The sequence below is a fragment of the Ochotona curzoniae genome, unplaced genomic scaffold, assembly GCF_017591425.1.
Source record: "Ochotona curzoniae isolate NIBS_2020 unplaced genomic scaffold, NIBS_Ocur_1.0 contig_4148, whole genome shotgun sequence".
Classification (NCBI taxonomy): domain Eukaryota; kingdom Metazoa; phylum Chordata; class Mammalia; order Lagomorpha; family Ochotonidae; genus Ochotona; species Ochotona curzoniae.
The window spans coordinates 6,902,873-6,915,281 of NW_024466146.1; the positions used below are offsets into that span (position 1 = coordinate 6,902,873).

Below are 12,409 nucleotides of genomic sequence, written 5' to 3' on the forward strand. Positions count from 1 at the left end.
AGTTGGAAGGAAATATAGTAGACACAGAAGAGTCACATTTCAGAAGTGGGAGTTTGTTCACAGGCCTCTGCTCCCATGAAAGCATCAGCCATCCAGCTGGAAGACATAATATTTGAAATGCTCTATGGAACACATGAACTCATCATATTTTCTGAATATGATTCTGAGAATACTGCTAAAGAACTGTTTGAGTGATAAAACCTTCCTTTCTTGTTGGATTCTAATATTCAAAAGTCAACTGAAGGTACTTCAACTCAGCATTTTAGTACTGCACCATTGGATAAGTTTAAATTTAATCTTTAACATAAAGAAAAAAGATTAAATTGTGATTAAACAAATTTTTGTAAATATCAGGTATCTCTTCATTTGGATAATGAGCCTCAAAAATAGTTTCAACTTCTCTTCATGTTCTGTGGTACAACTTAAGAGTGGAACAACCTATGAACTTTATAAACACAGAGTTCTTTTCTTCACCTCATTTTTATGTAAACCCAGTAATTTTCCCATCATATGATTCCCAAATTCTATATGCCTTTAGGTCACAGCTTCATTTTATATATTCATGTATATGGAAAAGGTACATTTTAAAGTTTATTTCAATGAGAGTGGAATATTTTTCAATTTTTTCTGTCATATCTTCAGTGTCAGGCATTCCTAGGTGTTGCAGTGATCGAAGCATTGAATCCTCCATAAGCACTAACCTCATGGCTGGTGCCTACATACATCAGCGCATCCAAATACAGATGTGACCTTAAAAGCATGAAGTCACTGTTAAAGCATGAGTCCAGACATATACATGAATATACTTCCAACGTGTATATTTTTATTTTGTTTACCCCATGGTTATTTTTTAATGGAAAATTCATTTGACTGATATTTAAACTCTCCATTAATATTATTAATAATGTCTCGTACTGAGAACTTTTGGCAGTGTTGTGTTTTGAAACACAGTGGAGAAGATCTAATTTTTCAAAAGTCTGTCATAATTGCAATCATGTTGATGAAGTGGGAAATAGAACATGTCCTAACTGCAAAAGCATTCTCGGTTCCTATGGTAACTAAATGTATATATTCTATTTATTGATATTAGTGGTTTGCAAAATTTCATGGAGTCAACCTGCCCAATAAACTTACATTTCTCAAATTAATTTAGATCGATACAGGTTTACAATTTGACCTAATTAGTAAAAGTTTAACAGGCTGCAACTGTATAAATATGCATACATTATCACATTGTACATTGGCACTGGAAACTGCTAAGCCCACTAGGAATAAAAAAACTTTAAATAGAATATGACAAATATAAAGCTAGAGTTCGACTAGCTTTATATTCATTTACTGTATCTCTTACACTAAGTGAAATTTTTTCTTATTTCCATCTGCATCCTTTAAATTCAGAGTGAAATTTTCCAATAGGTACTATTTCTGACTTTGCTTTTCAAATGACTTTTGATTTCATAATATAGCATCCCTAACCGAATGCATCCTTTCACTTGTAATCCTATTCATTGTGCTCATCTTTCTCCATCAGTGTAAATACTAAGACATCTCTCTCAAAGGTCTGAATTCAACATTTGAGTGCCTTAAGGTTTAAGCTAAAGATTAGGAATTTGAATACATAGGTCAAGTTGGAACAAAAACAACGCAAAGAGGAAAGTCTCACAGAATCTTACACTCCTGTGTTATCAGTTTTCAAGTAAGGGCTTGTGGCAAGAATAGTCCAAACTCTATGGCCATGCTATTGCCTGCCATAAAACACAATTTAAATGTAGGAACACCTTATCTTACTTATGCTTGAATTTCCCATCTAGACTAAGCAGATGCTTTGTCTGTAGCAGGTGCAAAGTCAATTCTACTCAGTTTAAATGCCCACTAAAAGTAAACTTTCTGCAGTTATAATTTCTTAAGTGCATTTACCTCTATCAACTAACTTTATCTCAGGTTAATCTCCCCCAAAAACTAAATTCTCATTTTAATCGCTAAATCTTTAGCAAAAAATTAGGCAGGAAAAATGAGAGTAATGATCTGTAGAAGCAATGTTGTTTATCGTGGTCCTCTAATTTCAGTAGGAGTCTGGCATGCCAATACTGGCCTCTTTAATTATTGGGAAGGTGCCAAGGAAACAAATAAACAAAACCCCTACAATCTGGTCTTCTAACTTCCTTCACCATCAGTTGATTACAGGAAATAGTTTCAGAGGAACCATTTATACTCCAAATAAAGGAAAGAGGAGAGGCAAGGAACTTTTCTTCTCTTCCTACTTTCATGAATTGATGTTGGCTATTTGTTTAGCAGAGCATTTGGAACTACACAGCGCTTTCCTTGTTGACTGGATTCTATCAGCAGGAGCAATTAGGACTGGTTTCCTAGGCAACCCTCCTCTACCCTACTGTGAAGAACCTTTTCTTGACAGGAGCATCCTATCTTAAATGCTTTTCTTTTCCTTCTTCCACAAGTGTATGGTAGGCTTATTTGTCTTTTCTTCTGAAACAGCTTTATTGCGTCTGTGATTCTTAAATGCAGAAGCATTTGCAGCCTTTTATATTACATATAGTTGAATTTACTGACAGTGTCTCTTTATCTCTTGGTGTGAAAAAAAAATCACAAAAATATGTTCTCAATCATATGCCAACTTTCCTGGATTTTTTTCTTCACGCTCTAATTGGTGAATCATTGCATGTTCATGCAATCATAGGTGGTCCTGATGAGAACAGAAAGGGTATACGTTCAAAATAAATTTCTGGAACTATCAATAATGTCAATGTTATACATAACTCAGAAGTAAGTTGTAGTTGTCAGGACTATTGAACTGTCAACTCCATTTTTTTTTTAAGATTTATTTTTTTTTTATTTTTATTGGAAAGGCAGATATACAGAGAGGAGAGACAGAGAGGAAGATCTTCCGTCCGATGATTCACTCCCCAAGTGAGCGCAACGGCCGATGCTATGCCGATCCGAAGCCAGGAGCCTCTTCCGGGTCTCCCACGCGGGTGCAGGGTCCCAAAGCTTTGGGCTGTCCTCGACTGCTTCCCGGGCCACAGGCAGGGAGCTGGAAGGGAAGCGGGGCTGCCGGGATAGAACCGGCGCCCATATGGGATCCAGGGCGTGCAAGGCGAGGACCTTAACCACTGTGCCACTGCGCCAGGCCCTCAACTCCATTTTTTTTTGTTGTTGTTGTTATTAATCAACCTAGCAATGAGATTGATGCATCACTATAGCAAAATAAATTAAAATATGCTAAAATCAGGACCTCAGACTAAGTTATATTGAGATCATAGATACTATGATGAAAAGCTTATGGCTATGATTCAACACGAATCAGCATCAGGTGAAAATAAACTAAACACAGTTCCCAGTACTTATAAATGCTGAGTAACTTGGTACAAATTTTACTTTGTATATTATCATATTATTTTAAGTAATTCACGAGTGGTGGGGGTTGGTTTATTGTCTATTGGGCAAGGAAATATCTCTTTTAAAAAAAATAACAGAAGGGCCCAGCACAGTAGCCTAGTAGCTAAATCCGCACCTTGCATGTGCCAGGATCCAATATGAGCACCAGTTATTGTCCCAGTTGTTCCATTTCCCAACCAGCTCCCTGCTTGTGGCCTAGGAAAGCAGTAGAGGATGGCCCAAAGCCTTGGGACCCTAAGTCTGTGAGGGAGATCCATAGAAAGCTCCTGGCTCCTGGCTTCAAATGGGATTAGCTCTGGCTGTTTCTGGCACATGGGGAGTGAGCCAGCAGACGGAAGATCTTCCTGTCTGTCTCTCTTCCTCTTTGTGTGTCTGTCTTTCCAATAAAAATGTAAATCTTAAAAAAAAAGAAAGACTTGTCTCACAGTATGGCAAAGACTTTCAAGTCTTATCTAAACTGGCTTAGTCAGATGCGCAATTTAAGTGAACATTTGATATACAGTATTTCATTTAATAGTCACAGCACACCAAAAAAGATAAGTACCACTTGTATTTCTCACTTTACAGGTAGGAAATCTAAAAGTAAGAGAGATTGTCATAAAGGTAAGGTTTTGAGGCTGATAAGAGATGGAAGCAGAATTTGACTCCAGGTTTTACAACACTAAAATCTAGTGTTTTGCAGAGTATTTGCACTACGTTGGTATAAGCCAAAATGATATCTAAAGAGGGGGACAAGAAGATGGCTTTATGCATTATTTTAATGATTTCCTACCTGAGAAATATGTAAATTAAATAATGCCAACAAGAAATGCACATGCCTAGTGTAATTACTTGAAAACTTGTTTATAAATAATGAGGTTTATTCATTAGGGAAAATGTAGATGGCTTAGCACGCTACCTGTAGTGTATTAGCAGGTAACTTTCTGTAGCTGATAGAAAGAAATTGCTTCTGTCCTAATCCATATAGAAAAAATCTACCCAGTACTGTTTCCCTGGAACTGCATTATCACTCACAATTAAAGTGTGATATGCAGTACATATTTGCTTAGATTAGGCGTGGCTCGGCTAACTGAATTAGTTGCGTGGCATTTGAATGACCCAGTAGATGGGATTGCATTTCTCTTTCTCCTACCCTCCCTATCTCTCAAATAAGTGAATAAATAGTATTTAAGAGTATTTATGACACATCTCTTTTTTTTTTAGATTTATTTATTGGAAAGCCAGATATACAGAAAGGAGTAGACACAGAGAGGAAGATTTTCCATCTGCTGATTCATTCCCCAAAATGGCCACAATGGCTGGAGCTGAGCTGATCCGAAGCCAGGAACCCCCAAGGCTTTGGGTCTCCTAGACTGCTTTCCCAGGCCACAAGCAGGGAGTTGGATGGGAAGCGGGGCCACAGTGATTAGAACCCGTGTCCATATGGGATCCTGGCATGTGCAAGGCAAGGACTATAGCTGCTAGGTTACCCGCCAGGCCCTGTGATGCAGTATACATAGTTAATGGCTAGTAAAACTCAGGAAAGTAAGGTTATAAAGGCAAATATGTTTAGTCAAGTAATCCAACTTTTCAAATTTAGATAAATGTTGTCCAACATGAATTGCTGACCTCAGAAGCCTGCATTCACTATACATTCAGAGGGAGGCAGAATGTCAATAAGCCACCCAGGTAAAAAAACATATAAGGAGATCTCCGTGAACCTGCTTACAAAAGTGCAAATCTGAGCATTAGCCATAATAGAATTTCAGTAAAGAATTTGTTCTTACATCTGAATCAAAATTAGGAGATTAACATTAGGTATAGCATGTTAAGACTCTACCTGCAGTGCTGGTAGCCCATGTGGGCACAATTTAAAACCCAGTATATCCATTTCTGACCCAGCTCCTTACTATTGCTCCTGAGAAAGCAATTAAGGATGACTCAGGTGCTTGGGATCTGACAGAGAGAGAACCAGAAGAAAATGGTGGTGCTGACTTGAGGCTGGCCTAAGTTCTGCCATCGCAGCCCTTTGCAGGGTGAGCAGACAGATGAAAGTCCTCTCTGTCTCCTTCTCTGTAATTCTGCCTTTTAGATAAATCTAAAATTAAATCTCTAAAAATAAATAGGAGACTGATCTCATTAAATTTGGTTTAGTGAAATAAATGGGGTATTTTTTGGTACCAAGCCATTTGATATATAATTGCCATATAGTTTATAAAAGTTATGTTCCTTAAAACTTACGTTTTCCACGTACATCTGTTTAATCTCAAATGAATAGTTTGAGGCATTTTCTTTAGATTTAAGTCATGCCCTTGTCTAGATTGGTATAAGAAAATTATAAAACATACTTCAAGTCTTACCTTAAATGAACTTTCTTCTTCAATGTTTCACTAACAGCAAAGTTACATTTTTCATATTTTTATAAGCAGGTTTTCAAAAGTACTATGTAAGTTATTTTTCTTTGGTTCTATGCTTCTATTGCTTAGCTCCCAGAATGCACTCTTCTTTTTTTTTTAATTTATTTATTTTTATTGGAAAGGCGGATACACAGAGAGGAGGAGAGACAGAGGGGAAGATCTTCCATCCAATGGTTCACTTCCCAAGCAGCCACAATGGCTGGAGCTGAGCTCATCTGAAGCCAGGGGCTTTTCTGGGCTCCCTTTTGGGTGCAGGGTCCCAAGGTTTTGGGCCGTCCTTGGCTCCTTTCCCAAGCCACAAACAGGGAGCTCGATGGGAAGCAGGGCCGCCGGGATTAGAATGGGCGCCCATATGGGATCCTGGCACATGCAAGGCAAGGACTTTAGCTGCTAGGCTATCGTGCCAGGCCCCCAGAATGCACTTTTCTTTTCTCGTCCCTTCCTCCTTCCACCCTGCTTTTCCTGCTCCACTTACATCTTCTTGAGTTTATGTACCTATTTGTGTTCCATTTCCTGTTTAAGAAATAACACTTTTAAGGAAAAGATGGCAAAAATGAAATGTTGATCTGTCTAAGCTATTTGGTTACTTTGCTGTTTGCTGCCTGCTTTGGGTGACTCGCTTGATTTTTTCTTCTGTTTCTGTTTATTGCAGAGGAAGTGTCTGCAAGGATAGTCCAAGTAGTCACCGCTGAGGCTGTAGCAGTCGTGAAAGGGGAACAAGAGAAAGAAGCTCAACATAAGGAACAGCCTGCAGCTCTGCCTTTAGGTAAACCAGAAGGACCTGACCCAGGGGCTTTGTCTGTTGCCCCTGCCCATAGGATACAGGCTTCTGAATCCCAATTTAGGTCTCATACTTTATTTTTATGTGCAATATTCATCAAACGCTTCCAATGTGATATACTGGGACCCATTTTTACTTTCCTCAGCAGATTCATTGTAGTCACTGGGTAGTTTTTAGGATGATTAGCTGTCAGTTAGATTTCCCCCCGACCAAATGTTTGTATTTTGCTTTCAGATTAGTACGTATAGTTATTATAAAGAATAAGTTAATACTTTTAAAAAATTTTGTGAGCATCCTACTCATAGGAGAGGGTGCTAAAACTTGAATTAGAAATAAACATTCCTTATATGTGTTTGAGTGAGTGATTATCTATATTATAATCTAGTTTGTGTCACCCTTACCTGCCTAAATAAAACCTATAGCCAGAGCTCTCAAAGAACCCTCACTGACTTTATATCAAGAGGAAGTTCTGACCCGCCAGCGTTTTCTATAAGGATGTACATTCAGCATTTCATAAGGCCTAAAATTGTACATAACCATTTTTCTTTCTTACAAGTTAATGCATGCATAACATTTGATATTCTGATCATTATCTTTTAATAAACAACCAATGCAATACATTGCTGTTCTGTCCCAGAATAATAATTTAGAATTCACTCATTATTCTAATAATAAATTTCTATAAAGAGGGAAAATATGTACTTTAAAACATTGGTCTTTAGTCAAATCACTTCTAATCTTTGAAGCATTCTTCTTTTACTGCTTTGTGAAATCAAGATCCCCATTCATCTTGGGGATCAAACTATGCTGTTAACTGTGATATATTACCTTTTTAATTCCCTTACCTTCCTGTGAGAGGTCATTAAGAAGGTAAACATATTGAGGAAGACATTGTAGGGTTAACTGTGAATGAATTGTGTGTTTTAGACCTTTTTTCTCTGGGCCTTCCTCAGGTGTAAGGTCAAGACTAGACAATTGTTCGCTCTGCTCCCCAGGATATGATTTCTCCATAAAGGTTGTATCCGTTTGTGACACTTTCTGTTTTCTTTTCTGAAAACACACACGGAAGTTTTGAAATTAGACTCAGCGGACAAAATGTTGTTTAACAAATAGATCACCTAAAATCATTGCAAATGGTCGAGGTAACGTTGGCTTTCAGGTCAAGCCACAGAACAAGTCCTCATATATTTTTTAGTTCTTCCAGCTAAAGCCAAGCAAAGATGCCAGCCTGCATTTGCTTTTGTGTGGCAAAACTAGAGGCAAAGTCAAACATTGAACTAATTGAATATGTAGATACAAATGAGCAAGATTAATGATAGAATTTTAGGTGGGCATCTTTAATCCATCATTATGGATGGATTAGGGCAAACTGGCTAAATTCATGTTCTCTTTGGTTTCAGTAAAATACAGATCAGCTGAGGGGCCTAAAAGTTAGCCAAATGTGACTTCCTGTTGAATCTTTCCTGGACAGAGACTTTCTGACAATGGCGAGACTGCCCACACGTCTACCTCCCTAACAGGATTATTTTCTGTGTCTCATTTTTCCCTTGTCTGACTTTCAGCAGCTGAAGAGACAGTTCATCTGCCTCCTTCTCCACCGCCATCACCAGCTTCAGAACAGCCTGTCCCAGTGGAGGAAGGTAAGGCCAAATGGAAGTTTCAGGGTTTGTCTTCTCAGAATGGAAAAACGATGAGCTTCAATCCATAAACACTGGACTCTGATCCTGGTTAGTAAGTATGTGGCCACTCTTCGGAGCTGTGTGTTTCAAATCGTCAAGAGGAAACAAAGATTTTAAATAAACATGTAATCACGTATATAAAGTCAGAAATAGGGAAATACGGTAAATACAAAGGAAAAATATACTCGGTAAAGGAAAGAATAGGTCTGTGCTGATGTTACTAGAAAAGCTGTGGCGAACCAGTGCACTTCAAGTGAAACGATTTAGACAGGAAAGATATAATCTTATCTTCTAAATATCTAAAAATATATAATAAAAATCAGTGCAGTCGTTAGTGCATGAGGAGTGGGAGGAGGTCAGATCCATTGATGAAATCAGTATTTCCCTGTGGAGGTGTCAGAAATGGCCAGTATTTTATCAGTATATTACCAAGTCCTTGTCCAGGACCTGGCCCATAGCAAATTATCCATACATCTTAAAGAGTAAATGAGGAGGTTAGTAAGTGAATCTGATACTGAGAGCAGTGGACTGGAAGCCGATAGTCTGGCTTCATTCCTGCTGAGACCTGTTCTGGTATCACACTCACATTCTCAGGGAGAAAACAGGAGGATGCCTTTGAAGGATAATCCTTCAGAATCTGAAATCTGAGATGGAAGGGATGCTTTTCTAAGCAAGTCAGTTTGCTAACTTTTGTGTATTGCCTGAAAGATACTGGAAAAGACAGAGGAGAGCTACAACTCAACTGTTGTTTCATTAATTTTAATTTTTGTATATGAAAATCAAAAATTTATACTATGCCATTTTATCCATGTATTTCTTTCATTACTTTTTGTTTTTATTTTATTTATCACAAAAGACCTATCATTTATAGATAGGCTCTTTTAAAATATTATTTGATTTCTTAAGTGTAAAAAGGCAGATCATTTAATTTTGCATTATCAATTGTAATATAATTTATTTTGTCACAGGTTTCTAAACCTAAATTATTTAGCAGGATTTTCTTTCCTATATGGTAGTCTTTTTCTCTCCTTTTTTTTTCCCCCTAAATTTACTACCTGAAATAGTATTAAGCATACTAAATTATTCTAATAAAGAAACAAAAGTTGGAAGTTGTAGTCGGTGTAACACCCTCTGTTAAGTAGTTAATGCCTTAAACTGTGGTTTAACCTTTGGATTTGTGGACTCAGTTATTCCTTTTGGCTTCATATCAGTTCATTTGGGATATATTTACCAAGCATCTGCGTTGCTCCCGGCATCCCTTCAAACTCTGGATATGCGTTAGAAGCAAAACTAACAGGATCCCTCCAGTGAAGCACATGCCAACTAATGGAGAACAGAAATTCAGTGAATGAGTTTACAAGTAATTTCCTTCTGGGAACACATCAGGAAAGGAAAGAACCTGGAACTTACTAGTTAGAACATGGGAAGCCTGACATTGCGATACAATGAAGAGATCATTACAGAGCTAAGTCCAGAGGATAGAAAGTGTTAGCCAAGTCAGGTGGGGGAAAGGGGCTTGGGGGCAGATGCACCAGGAGGCAGAAGGGCACCTGGTGGGCAAAGATAAAAGGTAGATGAGGAATCTAGGAACTGAAGGAGTCCTAGGTAGCAAATAGTAGGGAAAGGAGAGAATAGTGGAGCGGTGAGCACGAGCAGCAGCCAGCCCTGGTCAGGGCCTTGAGTTCAGTACATTATGCAGAAGGGAGTCTTCCATCAAAGTTGTGTTTTCCTCACATTGTTGAAAATATTTCTAAGCTCCTACTTAGAGTCTTTCAAGTGTTAGAGAATCTTCTTACACCAGAAAGGTATGTGCTGTTGAAAGATTAGGCCTCTTAAAAAGTCTGCCTGAAGTGACAGTATCGGCTCTTCTTACCCTGAACCAGAGTCAGAGCAGAAAGTTTTATTTCTCCAGGGACCTATAACAGATATAATTAAAATAAGATTCATTTCCACATTTTGGTAACTTGGGTATCAACTTACCAGAATAACTGTTCTCTTACCTTTCAGAATTGCTTTCTCCCAAGCTGCTTCAATACATTCAGGCAAAATACCAACATATTTGCTATCGAAAGTCATTCACAATGGTTCTCGAGTCAAACTCACATTTTTGTGCTTTTTTTCCCTAAAATCTATGAAACTATGTGAAGCTCCAATGATTTAAATGGATAATCACTTGTGGATTATGTAAATACCAGTATATATCTTATAAACTGTATCCCATTAAAGATTAGTTAATGTTTTTATGATGATTACATGAAATATATTTAGTCTAGACAAACTACTGCCAACGCTTCTTTTAAACTACACCTAATTTTATAATATATATATATATATATACTTTTTAAAGTTTAGTGTTGTCAGAAAATAAATTATTGACAATTACAAGATTGAAGTATATACTCTTTTAGACTATATACCTTGTTAAAAACCCATCCCAAATTCCATGAGTGTGTTGCTGTAGCAGAACGGATAAGGGAGTAGGGGGTTCCTTTGCTTTGTCCAGGGGATCACTTACTCTCCTTGACAGATCATCAAACTACTTTAAGGACATAGGGACTACCATTTTCTTACAAATGAAGGAGAGTTTTTGGACCAAATCAGGTAATTCAGTGATTGTTCAAGATACATTTTTTAAAATTGTTCTGTCCCCTGATGCTTCTACTAAAAGTAATTTGTTAACTCTCTCAATTATGACTATTCACATATCATTAATATTAATAATTCCCACAATATGTGCTAGGTACATATTCTTAGAAAATTTTACAAGAGGTTTTGATGAAAATGTGACAGGTAGCACATTTCAAAAGGAAACCATAGTTTATAAGCCGTGCTGTACTAGTAAGGATATTCTTAAACTAACCTTTATTTTTTGGGGGGGCCTGACTATGATAGTTGTCATTTGGATTAAACTCTTAGATTTCAGAAATGTATACAAGCACAATGGAGTCATCTGAAAATGCATCCAGGAACCCTCTGCCCTCTTAGGTTGACTCCAGAATCCAAGGGTGATATTTTCCTGTGTCGTGAGTATAGTGACCTAATTATTGTTAAACTGAAAGCAATTTTTACTAAAATCGTTCTGGGAGCAGCAGTAGTCATAAGCAAAGTGAGGAATCTTCATTCAAAAACATGCAGAACAGGAAAGTCATAGAGATTGTGGAAAACAACTTAAGTGTGACCAGCTGCCTTTTTGCATACCCTATGGGGGTTGGGAGAGTTGTGATGTCTTAGTAATTATAAATCAGGATCACTGATATCCAATGGAATGCTGTCTCTTATAAAAGTGACTGCTCACTTTTATCAAAGGGGCTTACTTTAATGACGTATAAAGTTTCAAATGCTTTTTCTCTTCAGAAAATATTTCAATAAAAATAAACTAGGGAGAAGTTATTCTTCCATTAATTTCAAGTAGTGTTCAGTTTTGACCTGGCAGTTATCGAAGCAACTAAGTGAATTTCCAAGTTTCGTAATATTAAACCATCCTTTATTATATCACATTATTGATTGAATTAGTATATTTTGTGGCAAAAATGAGACCCCCCTGAAATGCTTATTTGTAGTGGAAGAATGAATGCATTGAGTCTTGATCTTAAACAAGAGAAAATTACAGCTATGAAATAAGTTTAACTTTTCATAAGCTTCTCTACCCCAAGTTTGATGTGTCAAATAAAGGTTTAGTACTTTCACACTTTCTACATTTTCTCTTTTTTGCTCCTAGCAGATACATTATACTCATATTCTGAGGTGCACTGTACTCATTTTCACCTTTTTTTGGGTCACACTGTAGAGTTTTATATCTAGATTAATGCCTCATTCAGTCTACATTCCTCATTTAAGCCCAGGTCAAACCTCGAAATACACAATTACACTATATCTTTAATGCTGTCTCTTATAAAAGCAGTACATTGGTATTCTGGAAATAAATGATCTAGTGAAAATCCCTTGTGACAAGCTACAATATTAATGTCCTGTTTAAAAAAAAATGTGCTCCAAAGAAATATTTATGATCTACTAATTCATCGTTCCTCTGCTTACCAACTCCGATGATATGACCCAGAAGAATTTGCTATGCGTAATTCTGTAGCAAATGAAAATCTAATGTCTTCTGTGATTATCATTGGAACCAAGTACTCTGTTCA

General features: G+C 37.2%; 1 protein-coding gene across 38 annotated transcripts in view; it reads left to right on the forward strand.

The window, feature by feature from the left end:
* The window catches only part of MAP2 (microtubule associated protein 2), a 195,994-nt gene that overhangs the window by 146,776 nt on the left and 36,809 nt on the right, over nucleotides 1-12,409 (forward strand). For 29 of the 38 annotated variants that reach the window (XM_040984609.1, XM_040984579.1, XM_040984582.1 and 26 more), the window contains exons 5-6: nucleotides 6,463-6,576; nucleotides 8,154-8,231. In XM_040984609.1, coding sequence (XP_040840543.1) covers nucleotides 6,463-6,576; nucleotides 8,154-8,231 — 192 coding nt within the window. The remainder of the gene's footprint in view (nucleotides 1-6,462; nucleotides 6,577-8,153; nucleotides 8,232-12,409) is intronic. The other 9 variants (XM_040984603.1, XM_040984614.1, XM_040984615.1 and 6 more) reach the window with 1 other exon arrangement.